At 41.9% G+C, this 21865-nt stretch overlaps 1 protein-coding gene across 1 annotated transcript in view; it reads right to left on the bottom strand.

The window, feature by feature from the left end:
* LOC306919635 (CUB and sushi domain-containing protein 1-like) overlaps positions 1-21865 on the bottom strand; it is a gene marked incomplete at its 5' end in the record, with an annotated part of 687041 nt that overhangs the window by 9722 nt on the left and 655454 nt on the right. Inside the window, 8 exon segments of the mRNA XM_079496199.1 lie at positions 3833-3898; positions 7105-7231; positions 10627-10711; positions 15082-15194; positions 18386-18547; positions 18868-18933; positions 19875-20054; positions 21236-21347. Coding sequence (XP_079352325.1) covers positions 3833-3898; positions 7105-7231; positions 10627-10711; positions 15082-15194; positions 18386-18547; positions 18868-18933; positions 19875-20054; positions 21236-21347 — 911 coding nt within the window.

Here is a 21865-nt window from a genome sequence, read left to right as displayed (position 1 = left end):
TTGTTTGCCCATCAAATAAAGTAAGTCTCTTTGGAGCTATAGAAACAAGTGTGCGGATGTTCCTTCCTTCCTCCTCTTTGATGTTTGCCTTGATGCACCTGGCCAAAATACAGGCAATAGATGTGCACACAATCTTCTCTGTGAACAATTCTCTATACCAAAACCTAAACACGTTGAACGATTATGCGTGGACAATTAAGTGTGGGGTAGCCAGAGCAATAACCTGGGGAACAGCGGGTAAGCTGAGATTGGTCTGGCACTCAGCCTGAATTTTCATTTTGTTTCACTTCATTATTCAGACTGAAAGCCCTTCCCACAGCAGCAGTTTATGGGATGGGCGTTGTCAAAGCGGCAGTCTTCTGTGATTTGTTCACAACAACCAATCAAAAATCGTACCAAAGCAGATGACGTCGTTGTCAATGTGGCTAACCCGGTTGCTGCTAACCAAACAAACACGGTCAACGAGCACTAGCATGTTAACAAACACGGTAAAATATGTCGGATGACCCTAGGGGGATTTTTGACAGCTGCTGAAAGCAGCTGCCATACAACCATTATAAGGCAAAATGTTCTAAATTTCATTATGTTTTAAGTAGCATGTGTCAAACTAGGGGGTTTTCATCATTCTGAATCCATTCCAAGCATTCGTTTTGCACGAAAAACACTCCTTGGGCTTATCACAAATGTGATGAGGTCAGCACATAAGGCTCATTTGGGCAAGTGTCTATGGCCGTTTTTAGCCCAAGGAGTGTTTTTCGTGCAAAACAAATGCTTGGAATGGATTCAGAATGATAAAAACACCCTAGTTTGACACGTCACATGCTATTTAAAGCATAATGAAATTTAGAACATGTTGCCATATTGGCTGTTGATGGTACCCCAACTTTCTGCAGCTGTCAAAACTTCCCCTAGGGTGGTTGAATATAAAACAATGGGGGATATGTTAGTAGACACCTTTACAAACACATTGGTGAAGAAAATTCTTGGTAAGAAATGTATTCCCAGATTTGACTGGTAATACTGATAATATTCCCTGACTAATAGGGCAATTTAATAGCGAGATTGATACGGTCGCTGATTGGCCGTATAGCCACAGTATCAGATTTCAACCGAGGCTGCCATAGAGTAAATATGTTTTAATGGGCGACGTGGCTAGCGATCCAGGGGCTGGAGCCAGGCTATCACGTAGCTTGTATTTAATAAAACTGATCTGTTTGGATAAAGTACATCATTTTCCTGAGGGGACAGACATGGTGGTCGGATTTAGAAAATTCCATTGGGAACTTCCATCTGTCCAATATGTCTGGAATGCAGTAGACTAGAATAAGTGAAAGTAAACATTTACTGACAGAAATCAAATGTTACATGGACACTGCAGAACAGGCACGTGTAGAGAATTGTAGTGGGGCTGACATTCAATAAAAGGGCACTTTTTAGCGAAGGAAGAAAAAAAAGCGAGAGCTTGTAGATCAGCTATTTTCGAGGTGGAAACCCTGCACTGTTTAGAAACTGGAGATGTGGAGTACGACATGGGTTTCTAACCAAATTCTGCACAAAACGCAAAATGCTGCGTTTGTTCAAGTTCAGGAGAGTTTCGGAAAAAGACAACTCCTGAATGGTTATGGCATGGAGAGGGGGTAATTTGCATTTCTTTCACCATAAGTAAATGCGCAAGCCCCTCCTATAAACAGCTATAGTGTGGATTCTGTCTGAACACAAACATTAAATGCCATTGACAATGGATGGATAATTTACATCATATGTGACCGTTTCTGACCGAGGCTAAGTCATTGAACTTTTTGCAATTTTAGTTTTTTCATGTCATATGAAAGCAGGGAATCATAGCTTCTAATTGACATATTGGTTGTTCAGTTTGACCCACCAGTTTTGGAGATATGGCTTATAGAGTAATGTCTTGCAGAGAAACAGTGAGAAAACAGGCTTGAAAGGTTCACTTCTGTGAACATTACTTCTTAAAGGGCAGGGGCTCAAGCCCCCTTTGATGCATGTCTACTGTACAGTATGTGCACAGGTGCCTGCTGCAGAAAGTATGAGTGTTCAGAAGAAGCCTATCTGTATACACATAATATTGTTTATGCCTCAGACTGCAATGGCCAAGGTCACTGCATTTTCAATTCAACCAATCTAGGACGTGGATCTTTCTTTATATTCAAACAAATGCACACAAATCTAGTCTAAATTATCATATCCAAACAATAACAAAATAAGCAACCTTGGTGTGCATTTATTATCTTTTGACTGGAGAGAAGTGTATGAATTACACTGTGATGCCAACATGCCAACAATAGAGGTGACACATTTTCCATGCCCATGACGTCTTTAACAACCTTGTTCAAAGTGTCAATTTGTGCCCTTGACAATTTTGACGACTTTGACATTTTCTCGGTACAGACAACCCTCACTTCCACTAAACCGCAAGGCGGGTGTTGTTTCCGTAGGAGACGATTTCACTCCGCAATGGTGGGCGATCCTAAAATGTCCCCTCCATTCACTCCTGTTATAATCACGATCTTTAGCGGTGTTTTTCTCTGAATCCTTTCTCCATCCGTGCCTGGATTGGCAATTAGGCGATATTTGAAAAGTCTTCGATGCCCTGCTGTTAGCATATTAGCGCGTCTAGCAGCACCATACTGTATGTATATGTTTTTTTTCCCTTTTTACCTCCTTTTATGATGATTTCCTGTTTTTGGCTATTTAGAAATGTATATTTGTACGTCTCTAAATGTTCTGATGAATTGAAAATGGTGGACCCTATTGTAAACACGTGTATTGCTTTATGGTGTCGTCCACAGTTAACAGTTTTTGTATGGAGTTGTGCTTGAAATGTACTGTAATTATGCAAACTGTAAATACATACTTCAATCAATCAATCAAAACCAAAGGAGCTCCAGAGTGGCTCAAAGATGGCGGATTAAGTTTAGGCATAGTTTTTGTCGCCACTTGGACCAATTGGTGAGAACAGACTACAGCCCCTAATATATTAAGTTAAGAAGTAGTTAGGAAAAAAACTGTTACGTCGGAGGCGTTTATAAGGCGTTTATAAATAAAAGTAAAAGTAAAAGTAAAAGTAAAAGTAAAAGTAAAAGTAAAAGTAAAAGTAAAAGTAAAAGTAAAAGTAAAAATAAAAATAAAAGCTTCTACTTCAGCATGATAACTGTCCAGGAAGAGAAATACTGTTGTTTCTATCAGCTTGTAATCCCCATCAATGATGTCACTGGTACTGTAGGTACTGTATAGGCAGGTTTCTGCACTCTCCACAGCCCACCAATGAGACACAGAGCGAGTACAGAAACGCTGCCATCTCATAATGAGCATTACTGAGGAGCAATTTCATGAAGATAAGGTTGAAAATGGTTGAAAGGATGCAGAATGGTACTTTGACAACATCATCATTTCGGTCAGTCTTCCAGTTACAGTTGGGTGCCACCGATATTGTCCCTTATCATTTGACCCATTTAGGCCTGACCTCTAAATCCTCCAGTTTTCTGAAAAAAATATTTTCACGATTTTTCTCGTTTTGCTCGTAGCGCGCCACTCGGTGGCGCGCTACGAGCTTGTAGATCTGCTATTTTTCAATAGCTAAATTATAACATAATGTTTAAAACACCAAAAGGGGTTTTGCGCAGATCACGCAAACCTCAGCAAAAAGAAAAGGACAATATCGATGGCCTCCAACTGTAGATGTGAAAGCCTTACGTGAAAGCATGATCGGGGAAAAAACAATGAAAACAATAATTAAAGGAGAATGTGGCGGCGGGAGGATGTCCTGGTCGCTATAGTAACCAGGTGATTGACAGGTGTCAAGTCTTACCTGCCGCCAGGCCCCCAGGTGTCTTTAGGTCTCTCATTTTCATCAGCTGTGTCAGCAGACAATGCCCTGCATACACAACCACCATGGCTTTAATGTACAGCATATCATAATATACAGTATAGCACACGTGCTAATACTGTCACATTACACTAGCACACTGCATGGCTGGCATACTTTATGACTGTAGCACAGTGGTTTTCAACCATTGTTCATGGGGACCACCAGTGGTCCTTGAGGGGGTTCCAGGTGGCCCCCAAAACGATGGAGAGTTGGTAACCAAATGGACCATTATAGATCTTTAACTCTTGAGAGCATAAAATGAAACCAAATGGTTTTGGTTTCATTTTACTCTCTCAAGAGTGAAATAGTTGTTAAACATTTGCATTACTTAATTTAAAAGAAGTCTAAACAATTAGAACAATGTAGAAGAATTGAATTTTTTATCAACGTTTGCCTGTTATCTCTCCTTATGTTAATACATAACATCAATACAATGTATATATATAATACAATACAGCATGTAATTGTGGACATCTTATCCAACGATAAGAAAATATTCTTTAGTTTTGGGCCTGAGAGGCTAAATCTCATCAAAAGTAATGGTACGGTCCGTACGGCTCAAATGCCCAATAAATAATGGGCCTTGATATGAAAAGGGTTGAAAGCCACTGCTGTATCTTAACACACTAACAGGCTGACAGGCTGACAGGCCCATCAGCCTGTAGTGCTGCGAAGGCCGGAATGGCCTTCGCGTTTGAGCAAGGACGTGCTGTGATTTGGCCACGGGGGACAACTGGAACCATGATGACACAGACAACTGCTTTTACTGTATACAGTAGATCAGTCAGCATGCACCGGCATACTGCAAGGCCACACTGCCACTAGGGTCCACTACCATCATACAGTATGAAGTACATTAAGCTGGATGAATGTTTTGGCTTGGGCAACAGTCCAGTTCTACTTTTAGTCGAACAAAATGGGTGTTTATTCAAAATGTGGGTATTTCGCAGGACATTTTGTTGAATGCTTCGTTATCGCTTCCCAAGTTCCCATGCTTCTTTGTATATCTCAGGTACTTGCAGCTTTAGCATAATAGGCGTACAGCAAGTGATGTAATGCTACCATAATAGTCCATACCATAATCTGGCCCACAGTAGCCGGCCATAGCACCCTGATCAGAGCAGACAGGCGGCTTTCGCTGGCCGGTGCTTAATTCACCCTTTGTCAAATCCCGCCCGTGGTTGTGCCCCTCTTCGCACCCATTGGTTGCAGTTTCGTGGTTGGACAAAAATCCTCTCTCCATCCACTACCATTGAAACATGTTTTTCAGTTGCTTCCTATTGATATTCTGTGCACTCAATTCTTACTTTAAACTTTGTGTCAGTAAAAAGGAACATCACAGGTGCAGCATGGTGACTGGCCATATCATGTTTGTTTTTAGTTTTTTCCAAAAAAGATGTTTTAGCAAATTCAACATAAACAAGGCGGAACCAGGGCGGAACAAGGCAGAAAGAGCCTGCTGGTTAGTCAGTCAGGGACCAATCAGAAGGCTGACAAAGGGTGAATTGTCCGGAAGAAGCTAGGTTGGGCCTTATATTGAGTGTAGCCTGTGTTGCTCTTGCTTTTATGTCGTGTGGCTACACAGACATAATATGACATGCAATCATGCCTTCAGCAAAAAAGGGGGTAAAGGGTGCGTGACTTAGTGATCCGTCAATTGTGTTCGGCAAAGCTGGAGGCACTGGAGAAATCAAACAACATCACCGCGGTGGTGGGGGAGCACTGTAGACGGGTGCCCCTGGACTCCATAAGTACATCATTTCAAAGCATCCACTTGCATTCTTCACGAGTACACTTATATCTGCTCTGAAGTCCATTCATTCCTATGGCCTGCACCATAAAGCAACGAAGGAGAGAGAAAAATATATGGCTCCCGTGCACGAGTTGGCTCTTTTCTCGTAAAAGATACAACAGCAGCACGCTGTTGACAAACGTGAAAGCACAGAACAGAGACTATGCCTCTCTCACTGTACAAATGCCATGCTGTGCACATTATAGTTGTTGTTAGGTGAAAGGGAGCAGGTAGCAGCAGTGTCTTGTTTTGTTTAGGTTTCACGGTGCTGTGAAATGTTACAAAAGTAGTGGGAAAGTAGGAGACAGAGCCTGAAAGCATGAGAGTTGGTAACCCGGGGTAGAGCTTATTAGATTACTAACCACTTGGTATGTAATACTACAGATGACACATTATAATGAACTGTTGGAAGGTTCATACTGTAGTGCTCTAGTATTGCTAAAATAATAATATTGTAATATACCAATGCACTGCAGTTTCTCGTTATCTCACACTCTATTGACCACACAGAGATGAGCATCTTATCAGTATTCTTGTCACACAGTGATAGGTCCATCAGCGATCATATTTGCCCAAAGTCAGTGTATTCTTCTGGGATTGGATTGATCTGTAGTCCAAGATGTGCAAAGGATGACATTCATACCACCAAAGTCTGGGACTTAATATTCTGCTAGCTTCTTGTTTACGACTTACATAACATACCTCATACAAATTTTATCTTCAATTAAGTATTCAGTATTTTGAAAAGCGCTTGTCTTGTGATCTCTTGCAGCAGAATACTCAAGTACTGTTTGGAATGCAGGATAATGAGTAGATGGAATTCAAGTCCAGATCCCGGCTTTGAAAAGTTCATGTAAATCATCGCTGTTCATCATCATGATGATGGATACAGAGGACCTGATTTCTGTCTAATGTTGAAATACAGTAGCAATCCAATGAGAGACTGTAAAGGATCAATCCCTTCCACAAAGTGTACCCTCCCTATGAGGTGTGTGGTTATAACCAGGGTAAATGTTTGTAAATGTTGACCAGAACTAAAAAGTAACAAATGTAATGTGCGAGTAGCTCTATGGAATCTCAGTGTTCATGAGTACCTCTCTCTGCTCTCGATGTGCTATTTTTGAATGATTTTGAAATATTTGACTACTTTAACTTTGATACATTGAATATAATTCATGCCAATAATTTTAAAGTGCAGTCCTTTTACTCTAACAGGGTATTTTCATTCTGATAGTTCTACTTTTAATTACTGTAAGTATTAAAAGAAAATCTCAGCACTTTTATCCTCCACTGGCTGTACTCAAAATGTTTCAGACTAAAATATCAATGCCTGTGGCATCAAGACTGGCCTCTTAATGTAATGTGAGGTAGAATATGATATTACTGTACCTGTGCTTGTAGAGGTAGAATATGATATTACCTGTGCTTGTAGAGGTAGAAGGCGAAGCCAGAGATGATAAGAGCAAAGAAAGGAACCAAGATGGCTGCTGCCACTGAGCTGCTGTTGGTGTAGGGATTTGACTGGTCCGTTGCAACGGTGACAGGACCTGAATAACCCAAAGACAGACGCACGCACGCACGCACGCACGTACGCACGCACGCACACACACACACGCACACACACGCAGTAGTATGAAGATGTAATAGATACATTTACAAAAAAAAACATTAAAAGCTTAAGCATGGAGATAAGAGGTTTCTGCCCGACAACTGTGTGTGTGTGCGTGTGTGTGTGTGTGTGTGTGTGTGTGTGTGTGTGTGTGTGTGTGTGTCATTAAGACGCCCTGAGGGAAAGAAGCGACCTCGCCCTAAAGGGAGAGAACATGCACACATCAACATGTGGAATTAATTCTGTACTGGGCATAAATGGAGTGTGTCTTGAGTGTACAGGGTTTGATGAGGTCAGATCAACATCTGGAATGTCAGAACAGGTCAGCTCCATATATGGAGATCTAAGGGTGGCAGCGGGGGCAGGTCTTGAGTGTACAGGGTTTGATGAGGTCAGACGAGGTCAGATCAACATGAAATTAATTCTGTATTGGCCATATATGGAGCGTGTCACGAGGCGTGACTGACGGACTGACTAACTGACAGGTTTTCCCCTGCCCCGTCCCTTCCCGTTCGGCATGCCACTAAATCGTGCTAATCTTGCTAAAACTACACTTGTTACCTTAAATCTTGGTGGTGTCAAGTGTACATCCAAGCCCTTCTTAGACAGAAGGTGGAGAACTAGAGCTCATTCCCACCACCACCACCACGGAGAATATTCTGCCATCAGTTGAAAGTTAAACATATCTTCAGTGAGTACTCAAAGTATATTAGGCCCATCACTACGCACTAAGTACAGAGAGCAAGAGATTCTTGGAGCTATTAACATTTCCTTTGACAGCGCATTAGTGAGGCACAGTCATAAGTAACGTACTGTACCAGAGCTACTGTAGGGTCACTGTTGCAATCATCAGTCAGCATTAAACGCAGACTAATGATTGCAGCAGTATTTATGAATGCGAGTGATTTAACCCATTGAAACCAGATTCTACAAAACGTAAATCCTGAAAAAACGCAACTATGTTTCTATATCAATGGTGCTCAAAGTCTTTCATGTCAAGGACCCCAAATATTATATGTATTTGGGCCCAGACCCCCATCTGAAAATATGTTATCCAGGGACCCCCCAGGGACCCCCCAGGGACCGTCAAAAGCAAAGATTTGAGTTAAAATGTTCGATGTGAAAGAATAATACATTCAAAGATTTGCACACATTTTCATGATTTTTCCAAAATAGCATACAAGCTCATAGCAGCTAAAGTATAAAATAACTAGAGCGGTGCCCGGCTGTAGAGCAGTTCCACCCATCTGTCCGTTTCCCTTTTATGCCTGTCTCTGCGTGTCCCCGTATTCCTACATGGAGTTCTGTGTCAGGCATGCCCAAATATGAAGTGATGAAATGTCAGAACAGGCCAGCTCCATATATGGAGATATAGGGGGTGATCAGGTCCAGAGCCCGGACAGAGGCTTTTGTGCTGGTTCTGGACAACCGGCTATCCGACGGTGGTGTGGAGCGTGTGTGTCGAATTTGAAGTCGGTGGTGTGAACGGTTTTCGAGTTATGTGGATTACAGACGTACACACGTAAGTACGTACACACAGAGACTTGGCGTATTCATATATGGTTAAAGTGGTTAAAAGCTAAGGGGACACTTGATGGGTTAAGGAGAATTAGCATAATAATATGGCAGGGGAGGTAAACGGAGACAAATTATGGATCGGCTTTCCATAGAATTCCTCCCTAAGATGTGCCACGTAAAATACCCCCCCCCCCCCCCCACCCCCTCCTAAGTAACTGCTCTAACAAGGTGGAACATTTACTGTGGATTTATGTAGTGGTCTAGTGTGTTTGTTGGCACTAGTTTAACACAGTTTTTTATCGACTTGCAGTAAAGCTAAAACATTTTGTCATGACTTAATGCTGCATCACACAAAGTTCAGCGAGAGGACAAAGAACAAAATTACCCAATTGTGGTGTAAATGTAAACGTTTTGCCTTGCTGCAAATTGTTTTGTCAGTTCAAGATTTTCTAACTAGTTGAACATCAACCGCAAAGACAACAATGCAAACATTGTGTGTGATGATCAGAAAATCAAGCTGCTTGTGATTCATTGGTTTATCCCTGAAGCTGCTGGCAACATAACGTACAGGCTGTTTGGAATAAATGTTGTCTGAGCGAGGAGGTTAGGAGGTACAAATATACCTCTATAATCTCTCTCTGAGGGACTATATACAAACACAACCAGATGGTAATTAATTCATGGAGAGACATAACACACACTTCTGGCCACTCTGTTGCCAGAAATGGCAAAATCTCAAAGATAAATTGGCGCATCAGAGAGTATTGAGAAAAGAAAAGTGTGGAGATCCAGGTGTTAAACAAGCATTTTATACAGCAGGCAAAGTTTGGAATTAAGCACTCAGCGGAGCCGCCTCAAGAATAAAAAAAAATTAGTACGCAGAGAACTTGTTCCGTTTTGGTAAGCATTAGACAGCCCTTGAATAGCATGTAAGTGGAGGCTGAGCTCACATGCCCTTTTGATGTAAATCAAAAGGAGGGGTACTACCTGTCAGTGGGGAGTGTTGGCTGGGAGGAGGAGTAGGACTAAAGCCCTATACGTCCTATCTGGGGGGGGGGGGGGGGGGGGGGGGGGTAACTACCTGTCAGTGGGGATTGTTGGCTGGGAGGGCTAGTAGGACTAGGGCCCTATACGTCCTATCTGGGGGGGGGGGGGGGGGGGGGGGGGTAACTACCTGTCAGTGGGGAGTGTTGGCTGGGAGGAGGAGTAGGACTAAAGCCCTATACGTCCTATCTGGGGGGGGGGGTAACTACCTGTCAGTGGGGAGTGTTGGCTGGGAGGAGGAGTAGGACTAAGGCCCTATACTGAATGAATGAATATCAACATCCTAATACATAAATTATGACAGGCAATTCCTGCTGTCAAAAAAACACTTTGTTTGAAATAGACACTCGTGCTTTCCAAGGTGTGATTTGGGGTCCTAAGGATGAATACAAAATGAATATCAACATCTTAAAACCAAAATGTTGAATTATGGGTTTGAGCTCACATGCCCTTATGATGTAACTCAAAAGGGGGGGTAACTACCTGTCAGTGGGGAGTGTTGGCTCGGAGGAGGAGTAGGACTAAGGCCCTATACGTCCTCTCCGACCAAATCATCACATTCCGTGCTACGCGTGCGCGCACACACACACACACACACACACACACACACACACACACACACACACACACACACACACACACACACACACACACACACACACACACACACACACACACACACAGCTGTGCATATAGGAGGGGCTAGCGCCTCACTTAGCCTACCTTTAATGTTGTTCGTCAAGTTTGTTTTCGTGTGATTGTCAGACCTACCTTGCCGGGTTAGATGAAACTTGCCAAAGTCTTTACTATGGATGTGGCCCTGGTAGACGAAGGTCTTTTGGTCTTCTGCTGTTACCTGGAAGACAAAGCCATTCCTTAAAATAGGGCAATAACAGAATTGTACAACAGATGGATTTTCATATTCATCAAACAAGACAATAATTTATTTATTTTATATATATTCTTTTTTTTTTTTTTTTTTTTTTACAGTTGAGGGGGCAGGTGTGCTTTGAAGGTGAGACAAATGTGATTGTGACTGGATGGTTAGGGTACAGGCTTTAGTTTAGACATACTATTGGTCCGACTGTCATTAGACCGACAACCTATACCTCAAACCCTAACGTGACCCTAACCGCAAGCACGGAGCAGCACATGTCCGACCGCATGTATGTCCGACCGTTGTTTCCGCATGTCGGTCCGTTGGTGGTGTCTAATCTGCGTGTGCATCCCGAAGGTTAATGGTTTGATCCCCTGGACTGTCATGAAATATCTGGGCACGCAATTCCTCAAAACCCACTGTTGAAAAGCCCTTGAGCAAGACACTCCTCAACAGCTTCAGTGGAGCTGCTTACTCATGACGTTTGTACTACTGGGCAGGTGTGAACGTGTGTAACTGTATGTATAGGAGTGTGAAGCAGGGCGCTGCAGAAACAGAACATTAGATCCAATTCATTACATCTTAGGGGCAGACATAACTACCACACTAACTAAAAGTAACAAACATTTAGTACAAGCCTTGCTCTATGCTGCTCGGCTGTCAATCCTTCATAAATGGATAGATGACAGCCCTCCTAGTGTTATATTATGGTTTGAAAAAGTGCTACGCTTAATGCCATTGGAGAGGCTCTCATGTGTTCTACGGGGCAACCTGGCCGAATTTGTCAACGCATGGCTGCCTCTGGCACCTCATATAGGGGATGAGTGGTCAAATGTTATGTGTATTGGAATGACCGAGGAGGCCAGTTAGATGACACACCAATGAGGAGGTATAGGAGTCAGACTTACATAATCTAAAAGATGATGGTGGCAGCTATATTGTGATGTCTAATATACTCAATTTGGTGTGAAACTGTAAATAGGTACTTATGATTTGTATATACTTTCTGTCCTTATGCCCCTTTGGCATATGTATTTTATGATTTGCATATACTTTTTGTCCTGTTATTGTACTGTCAAGATCCTGATCCAAACCCCCAGAGAACCTCCAAGTGTCTAAAAAAGGGGGTTCCCGGGAAGGGGGTTCCCGCCCAGAATGGGTTAAGTGTCGTATGTTGTGTCCATGTGTCATAAGTTCATGTATTGTCCATGTCTTTTTCTGCTTAATAAAAATATTGAAACATAAAAATATTGAAACACAGAAACAGATCATTGGTCCTCAGCAAAGTGCAAACCTAAGTTGGATAAAGATTTAAAATCGTCATCATCATCAGGCTCTTGGGGCCCACATGGGAATGGGGTGGTTCCAATGTGGGATCTCAGTCCAATCCTAACCCCAGTATTAATATACATAATACAATATACTGTAGTGGACACATTAACACCTTGAGGGCTCGGGCCTATTTAATCCATTAATAAAATGTGCCCATCGTTTATAGCACCCGGACCACTTTTACCGGCGGACCGGAAGTTGTTGTGAATGTCTGTGTAGCAGCTAACAATAGCCACACCACTCTAGAGTTGATTGACAACAACGGGAGGTAAGAATAAATCTATAGCGACTAGCGACTGCACCACAGAGCGCCGTCTAACACAAGATATTTTTTCATAATTAGACGGGATGATTTAGATCGCGAGTTATGAACGTTTTAAGATTTTCATTGTCAGCTAAACAGGCAGGGAACATTTTCGATGACGTGTCACTGTTGTGCATCACCGAGGATTGCGCAACAAGCACTCCTAGGCTGTAGAGCGATGCGATCAGTTTTCATAGCACTAATTGGACGGAGATTAATCAATCTCCGTCTCGGGCAACTGACCGTGCACTTGAACTTGACGGTGATCTCTGTCTTGCGCCTCCAAGGTGTTAACAGGATGTTAGCCTGAGCTAACGCTAGACCTTTCTGGCCTAGATGGGAGGGCTGCGGCTCAGATTTACGCACCCCCACCATTGGTTCACCGATCTGTCCGTCAGTGGTCTCTCCTCCCCCCCAGTGCAGCACTGTTATTGTGTCGACCAGAAGCAGAAACCACTGGTTGCTGGAGTATACCATTCTAACGGACTGTTATTTCCACAGAGTCGGCACACGTTGGTTTTTTTCTTAGACGGTGTGGTGGGTTCTTTACCAATTCTCCTCATTTTCCTCGCATAGCCTCGTTTGAAGTTCCACTGGTAATGATTTCCTCACAGTGTTATTTCGACGGGTGCACACCGCTCAGAGCCCTGACGTCACATCATTTGAAGTGACGCCTACGCGGAAGGGTTGACTCCCACGTTTAGGCCAGTGCAGCCCATGCGTAAATCCAGGCTTTCATTTTTCGCGCAGACGAAATGAAGCCTGGGTATCGAGGTTAACAGGTAGTCAACAAAAGTTCTATGCGTTTCAATGTACTGTATATGTGAGTATGCTGTGAGTTATTTTACATGAAAGTAGCCTTGATGCTGTATATACCAAGGCATATTCAAGGCATCAAGGCGGATATTGTGAAATAGTACTGATGAAAGTTAATATTTGGAAAGCTATTGTAGCTCGGTACCGCATGACTCAAAAGTTCACCCCACACAGCAGCAGTGGATGTTAATTTGTAGCCTAATTACACTAACTGCTATATTGGGAGGGATAGTATTATTATTATTATTTTATGGAAGTTGGCCCAATGCTGCTTCAGCAATATTGGTCAATAGTTGACAGTATGATGTGAACCCATGCACTTTATAAGCTACTGGACGGTGCTTCTTGGCTCTAAGCCTGCATCAGCTTATTGAACAATGCCATAATTCCACTTTTATTCAAGGCAAGCTGAAGCATTCATTGCGGCATTGCTGTGCTGAAAAAAGCTTTGCTATTTTTGCATAACTTGTCTGTTGTAGTAGACAAAATACAACTGTAAAAGACATATTTTTGTTTGCATTCCTCCCTTTCAACTTCCGCAGTAGCCGTTATTGAGTGGTGCAACCACTCCATTATTGAGTGGTGCAACCACTCCATTACACAGCTATGTGTGTCCCTGGGTCTGTCTGTCTGTCCCTGGGTCTGTCCAAGCACGAAAATAGCTTGGTTGGTAACTCTGTCATTTCTCGACCGTTTCGGACGCGGGATGGCTCGCCGGAACCGGGCCAGCCCCCTGGGCACGTTCATGGTGGTCTGGATGTTCCAGGGACCCCCCGGGGACCCCCAGGGACCGCCACATGGTAACTCTTAACATATGACGTAAATTTTCCCTTCAATGTCAATGGCGTTTCATTTTTTTAAATTAATTTACGTCATATTTAGCGGAATTCTGACGTAATTTCTCCGTCCATCGTCCGTCTCCAACTTGAGACGGGCGGAGACTAAATTTAGCAGACGACCGTAATTCTCTTACCGTGGTCAATGGCAAATCTTGAGACACGAGGGGACGTCTCATTTCAAAAAGTAATTAAAGGCCTTAAAAACCTCAAACAAAGCCAACAGCCGAGTTGACAAAAAATTACAATAAACACATCATTAGAAAGAAGAAACAGAACAATAAAGTGTTGTACACTGCCCTTTTTTCGTCTTTCTAATTATCTGTTCCGCCCAAAATAATTTGTTTATTGTCATGATTTGTCAACTCGGCTGTTGGCTTTGTCCGAGGTTTTAAAATGAATACTTTTTGAAACGTCTATTGGAAAAATTAATGGGGTCCTGGTGACCTTGTCGTTCTGAAAGGGGGCGGGACTGCGACGCTCTATAGGGTGCTATGACTTTAAGAAGGTAGGCGGGGTCAAACGTCGCCCTGCTCAAGGCAGAAGCCACAGAGTGACGTATGATGTAAACGGATGTAAACAAAACAAAAAAGAAGAACGGTGGGTGAATCATATGGAGCACTCGGCATGGATTGGTTTTTCTTCTTTTTTTCCCCTTTTTTTCGCTTCTTCCGGTGATCAATGGATATTTTGTTGTTATGTGGGGCGGCAGTGGCTCAGGGGTTGCCAGTTCGAACCCGCGGGCTCCCCCAGAGTTAATGTCGAAGTGTCCTTGAGCAAGACTCTGAACCCCTAATTGCTCCCGATGTGCAGGTTGGTGCTTTGCATGGTTTCCTCCGGCACCGGTGTGAATGTGTGTGTGTGAATGGGTGAATGTAATGCACAATCTCTGTAAAGCACCTTTGATAAAGGCACTATATAAATGCACCATTTACCATTTAATGGTAAGAAAACAGCTATAGTCCAGAATTCCCCTTTAATGTCGTAGGAATTTCAACGTGCCTCTACATGACAGACAACACATTATGACTATTGAATAAGAATAATTCATTGTGACTTACATATCCGTCCATAGCCCAGTTGTCATTTTTAAACCGGCTGTAGTAATGTTCTGTCGGTCCCTTCACCTGGTACACCTTCAACAAGAGCTGGTTTTCTTCTGACTTATATGTCCCTAGACAGACAGACAGACAGACAGACAGACAGACAGACAGACAGACAGACAGACAGACAGACAACAGAAAACAGACAGAAAAAGATTCAGAATTCTGAATTTGTAACGACAATTCTGATCATTAAAAGGACGTTTAGCCCATTGACTATGACTCCCGTTATACTTGAACATTACAGATGAGCACTTATTATGAGCATAATTGCCGCATAAAGATTTTGTGAGGAAGTCTGTTTGACTCATTTTATTGAGTAATTTTATTGAGTGGTATGACAATCAACAACAGACTTGAAACGCTAGTATGGTCCTTTAAAGGAAAGAGTAGAAAACACTGAAACAGCAAAGAAATACTAAGATCACAGATCGATTATTGCCGATAGCAGAGAGACACGAGTGTTTTCCTTTGATAAGCGCCTGTAATCTGCCACATTAGGGGAAAGCAATGCAGATTTGTTTGTTTGTTTCTAACTAAAGTGACCATTAAAGTCATCAGTACCATTTAAGTCATCACGTACTGATGTCTTGTTTTTCTTTTCTACAAATTCTGCACACTGCCAACGTTTACGTGTGTTAAGATGTCGCTTTATGTGCAACTTCACTACATTTGTGTAATTTCAGCATACCTATTCATGCATTAATGTTCTGTTTATTCTAACCAGGCTTTCCATACAAAGCCTGGTTTTCAATTCAAACAGACCTGCAGTGATCCGCTCTAGGCCACATCTAATCAAATAAAAAATAACAAAAATAAATGGTTCCAGCTGTGAGTTCCGGTTGTGGGTGGCGCCGCATTGTTTTTGTCGTGCTACGAGTTAGAATAAAATATGGATATACCAAACGATTATTATACCAAAATAAACAAAATCATAAAGCCTCATGGCGAGAGGAAACCGGTGCTCTTGTATTTCAGCCGTACTTTCTGGCCATGGCTCTGGCTGCCTGTTGAAGTTGTAACTGCTCTAGACCATCACCCAACACGAACTGAAACGAACTGAAATTATCTGTAACCGAATATCATTTTTTAAATGCTATCTTTTCTTGAGTTTTTATTACACAATACTTAGGCTGGCCCTTTTCAATCCTGCACCCAGTGTTGTCCCTGAACGCGTTCAAAGAATGATCGTTCACGAACACGTTCTCATTTGGGCTGAACGTGAACTGAACGTACTGTATTTCTGCCTGATGAACGTCATTGTGAAGTTAACGCGTTCATTTCTGGCGTGTGTGAACGTCACTTTCTCACAGTTCAACTTAATTCAAGAGTGAGTGTTACCAATTACCATAGAGCCTTCCATGCTAAAACACACAGGCCTCAATATCTAGCGGAAAACCCACCAATAAGGCCTTATCCGACACAAATTAACCTTGATCTTTCTTATAGCCGTACAATTTCACTGGAGCACGCAGCGCGCATCTATTGCATGATGATCCAGTCATGCACGCAGACAGCAGACACAGAACATGTCCCGACTCCCGACCCAAACACTGAGGAGGTAAACTTGTTTGATTAAACATAATGTGCCACGAAAAATAGCTTGTTATTTTTGCGTCGATTTTTGGGCGATCGAGGCGATGGACACATTGCCTCGATCGCCCAACAAAAGACATCTCCCTCCCACAGTGAAGCGCAGTGATGCCTGATTTATTCTTCGTCGTACAACGTGTTCTGTGCTGAAAATAGCTGATCTACAAGCTCACAACATGTTGCGTCTGCGACACGTTGTGAGCTTGTAGATCAGCTATTTTCAGCAAGCGGAGCAGGCTGTAAGAATGTTCAGAAACTTTTGCCTTCACAATAAAAGCATGCAGCTTCGCCCATAAAAACAAGGACAATGATTAAGAATTTGGTGGCATTTCACATTGCAAAAGAGCTATTTTTTCCAAAATGTAAAAAAAAGTTCATTCCCAATAGCAGACTTTATTCCGATGGGCTGTGGCAATAATTAAAAAAAATATATATATATGTATACAATTGTTCATTTTTTGTAACCATAAACTTTAGTTCAAAATGTTGAATTATGAACTATGAACTGAACTAGTTCATTTTTACATTTTTGAACTGTGAACTGAACTAGTTCATGAAAACACTTTCCCAACACTGCCTGCACATGACTTATTTGTCAGGTGCAGGATTTAAAAGGGCAGAAAACGAAGCGTAAAATAAAAACTAGCAAACCCGCTTTTTAATTTTTAAAAGAAAAGTCAAAACTAACTAAAACTAAACACAAATGAAAAATCCCCAACTATTATAAACTTGATTTGCACACACATGCACGTTGAATCCCGATGTTTTTTTCCCCCTTGAATAATGCAAATATAGGTACCATGGTGAGACATCGTTTCCTTTCAACCTGGGAGGTGATTATTTTTAATTAGCTGCCGTCATGGTAAAGATTTTTTTCTTTCTATTGCCCACCAAGTACATGCATATATTTGACATACTTAACGCTGACAACCTTTGTCTGGGCACTAATATAGTATGCTATATAGTAGGCTTAACTTTTACTGTTGAAGTTCATGGTGTAAGAACCTCATTTGTGCATAACATCTAAATGTCAAGACATCCAAACTGGCTGATCTGCCTAACGGATTGAATAGACTGTAACATAACAATATTAAAATAACCTTTATATATATATATATATATATATATATATAATAAAGGTTATTTTAATATTTATATAATAGTATATATATATATATATATATATATATATATACACGTATAAGGATAAATGTGCGTGACTGTAAAGCCGAAACGGAAGCGGGGAGGAGGCTTCACTTCCGCTTTATCGCTTAATCATGATCAGAGCTTCCGTTGCTCCAGACTGTATGACGGAAGCATTTGAAAACGGCGAGAGGCTGTTCCAGTGAAGCAGCACCAACACCGACAGTGGTTCTGACCGTTTCATTGAGGCTGTTCCAGTGAAGCAGCAGCAACACCGACAGTGGTTCTGACCGTTTCATTGAGGCTGTTCCAGTGAAGCAGCAGCAACACCGACAGTGGTTCTGACCGTTTCATTGAGGCTGTTCCAGTGAAGCAGCAGCAACACCGACAGTGGTTCTGACCGTTTCATTGAGGCTGTTCCAGTGAAGCAGCAGCAACACCGACAGTGGTTCTGACCGTTTCATTGAGGCTGTTCCAGTGAAGCAGCAGACACCGACAGTGGTTCTGGTTCTGACCGTTTCATTACCTGACATTTTGATGGAGACTCCGCTGGATTCCAGTAACGTGACGTTGACTCTGCCACTGGTGCCGTTGAAGCCAGTGACCGTGAGCGTGGTGGTCTGTCTTTTCCCCAGATACTCGTAGAAACCGCTCCAGTCAGAGTTGGGGCTGAATACGTCTGTTGGAACTATATACAATGGACATAGAAAGATACACAAGATTAATGAATAACCTTGGTATAATTAATAATGTCTTGTGCTGAAGATACAAAAAAAAGAAAATCCCCATTAAGGGGAATTGACGTGAACTTTATAAATGCATATTTTTCCACATTATTTATTCTACTTCAGTAGTTAACGGAAAATATACTGTAGAAGAAAGAGTTTAAAGAAAGATTATGTTTTTGATTGGTGAAAAAAGGCAATGCTGGTGAAGTGTAGTGCATAGCAGATGTCATGATGCTGCCTGGCTCACACCCACATGTACTGTACGTGCCCTTTTACATACCACGGATCTTGTTCTTCTGAATGTCAGATTCTCCCCCTTTTGCTTTGGCGTTGACTTTGACTCCAACTGAAACACAAGAGTGTTTTAGTTAGAATTTGACCACGCTATAAGCTTTGCTGGCCGCTACATTATAATAATTATGCTTAGAATGGTGATGTTCATAGTCTATCTATAGCCTAATGTGTGCCTCTCCTAACCGGCGCCGGGTTTGACCTTGCTTGGTTATTGTTATAGCACAATTAGCACAATTACCTAGAGCACCTGTAGGAAGCATTCAGTGGTGGAAAAAGTACTCACATTTTTACTTAAGTGAAAGTATCAATACTGCAATGCAGTGGAGTAAAAGTACAATATTTGCCTCTGAAATGTAGTGGAGTAGAAGTAAAAGTACAGACATTTTGAAATACTCCAGTAAAGTAAAAGTACCTCAAAATCAGTACAGTACATGAGTAAATATACTTACCGTATCGTGACGACTCTGATTATAAGACGACTCTCATTTTTCAAGACTCATTTGTGGATAAAGAACATTGAATGTCAAATAGTCTAGTCCCCGATTAGAATACAACCCTGTTTTTTAGGATATTTCCATTGGAAAATAATCAGATGTCTGTACTGTACTGTACTGTACTGTACTGTACTGTACTGTACTGTACTGTACTGTACTGTACTGTACTGTACTGTACTGTACTGTACTGTACTGTACTGTACTGTACTGTAGCTCTGTGTGTGTGTGTGTGTGTGTGTGTGTGTGTGTGTGTGTGTGTGTGTGTGTGTGTGTGTGTGTGTGTGTGTGTGTGTGTGTGTGTGTGTGTTAGGCTTCCAAACAGTAAGACTTGGTGGTGTGTTAGGCTGCACAACAGTGACACTTGGTGGTGAAAATATGCTACTTCCGTGCTCGGACACAGCCAGGGACACACATAACTGTGTATAGGAGTGGTTGCACCACTCAAAAACGTAGTCTTATTTCCACCACTGGAAGCATTCCGTGTAGTAACAAGCCTTACCTTTACAGAATGGTGGTTTCCCTGACCATCTCCCATCACTCTTGCAGGTCCTGTGCTCTGATCCCCCGGCTAGATAGAAGCCATCCTGGCAGGTGTAGATCAGGGTGTAACCCAGCGTTGGTAGATCCATAGATTTGACGTCCACGTTAGTCGGGGTCTCTGGCTGTCTGCATGAATGTGCTGAGACAGAAAACAAAAACACGTTAGAGCAGTGGGGTTTCCAACCAGTGGTCCTTGAGGATCGGGTTCCAGGTGGTCCCCAGCTAAATGATGGAGAGTTGGAAACCAAATGGGCCCTTATATTATTAGATCTTTAACGCTTGAGAGTGCAGTGTAAAATGAAACCAAATAGAACCGTACACTCTCGAGAGTTCAAATATTGTTAAACATCTGCATCACTTCATTTACAAGAAGTCTATACGAGAATGTAGAATAATTGTTATTTTGATCAACGTTTGTGTGTTATCTGTCATCCTATGGTGCCAACATCAATATGGCATGGAATTGCGGACAAAATCGTATAACAAAATATTCTTTCGTTTTGGGTCTGAGAGGCTAAATCTCATCAAATGGTGGTCCATGGCTCAAATAAATAATGGACCTTGATATGAAAAGGGTTGAAAACCACTGGGTTAGAGCAGACGATTGAAAAAGCAGTGGTTTACTACATTTTGAGGTTTGTACTTTACTTGAGTAATTCCAATTTCCAATACTTTTACTTCTACTCCACTACATCTCAGAGACAAATATTGCACTTTTACTCCACTACGATTCTGTGACAGCTTTAGTTACTAGTTGCTTTGTAAATTAGGATTAATATTACAAAACATACATTAGCCACTTCAACCCATTTTGGCCATTTGAAAAATAGCAGATCTACAAGCTCAGCGATGCGACACATTGTGTGAGCTTGTAGATCTGCTACTTTCCAAATATTTTTTTATACATTTGAAAATTTGAAATGAGACATTCTGCATAAAGAGTACTATTACTTTTGGTACTTTAAGTACATTTTGATGCCAATACTTTTGGACTTTTACTTGTAACAAAGTATTTCTATATTGCAGTATTGCTACCTAATCCATATAACAATAACACATTAAAAAAAAAAAAAGATCTGAAATGGTTATTTGTCGGCAAGTGCAAAGATGCATAAACTAGGCTAGATCAATTAGGCTAAAGACTGATGGGCTGATGATGGTGATGATTAGTCAAGCAGAATAGGTAGTCACGTTTCCTCTCCTTTTCAACCAACTATAACCAACAACTGTAAAATCAGCAACACAACTACTATTACTATAAGCATTATTACCACTACCAGTGCATCTATTGCTACTAACAACAGTTACAGTATGCCTTACCAATACATTCCGGCTGGGTTCCACTCCAGGTGAGGTTTTCGAGGCAGGTTCTAGTGGTAGATCCTAAGATGTGGTAATTCTTTCTGCACTTGAAAGAAATCTTACTTCCAACCTGGAGAGACATTGAATACAAAAGAATATGCCATGCAAATTATGAATGCAGTGTTTGACGTGAAAGGCCTTGGCCATGTCTGGTCCCATCATCTTTCCAAATGTTATAGTGGCTTGCATATTCACTTTTTTCTTCTTTGTTCTTGAGCTTTAATAGTGTGTGTGTCAAATGTGAAATTGGTGGGGCAAACGGTTCTCGCGTTACGTGCATTACAACCGCACACACACGCACGCACACAGACGTGGTGCATTTATCACTGGATAATCAGAAAAGACCTCCGAACATCGCCGATTAGTTCAAAACCACGGATAGCGCATTAGTTTCCGAGAAAAAAAGCGTGCAAAGGCCGCAACTAAAACAGAAGCTAATGGCTATGGAGAATGAGACACAGTGCGGGCGGAGCCCTAGCAACCGAGCACAGCAACCGGAGCTGTTAAAAAAATGGAAAATAGCAAGGCAATGTTATAGCGATATCAAATGCCTCAAGACGAGCCTACTCGTCAAAAGTGCCCTGCGTA

This window comes from Electrona antarctica, assembly GCF_951216825.1.
Source record: "Electrona antarctica genome assembly, chromosome: 3".
NCBI lineage: Eukaryota > Metazoa > Chordata > Actinopteri > Myctophiformes > Myctophidae > Electrona > Electrona antarctica.
The sequence above is the reverse complement of the archived record's forward strand: the minus strand, read 5'-3'. Positions and strand labels throughout refer to the sequence as shown.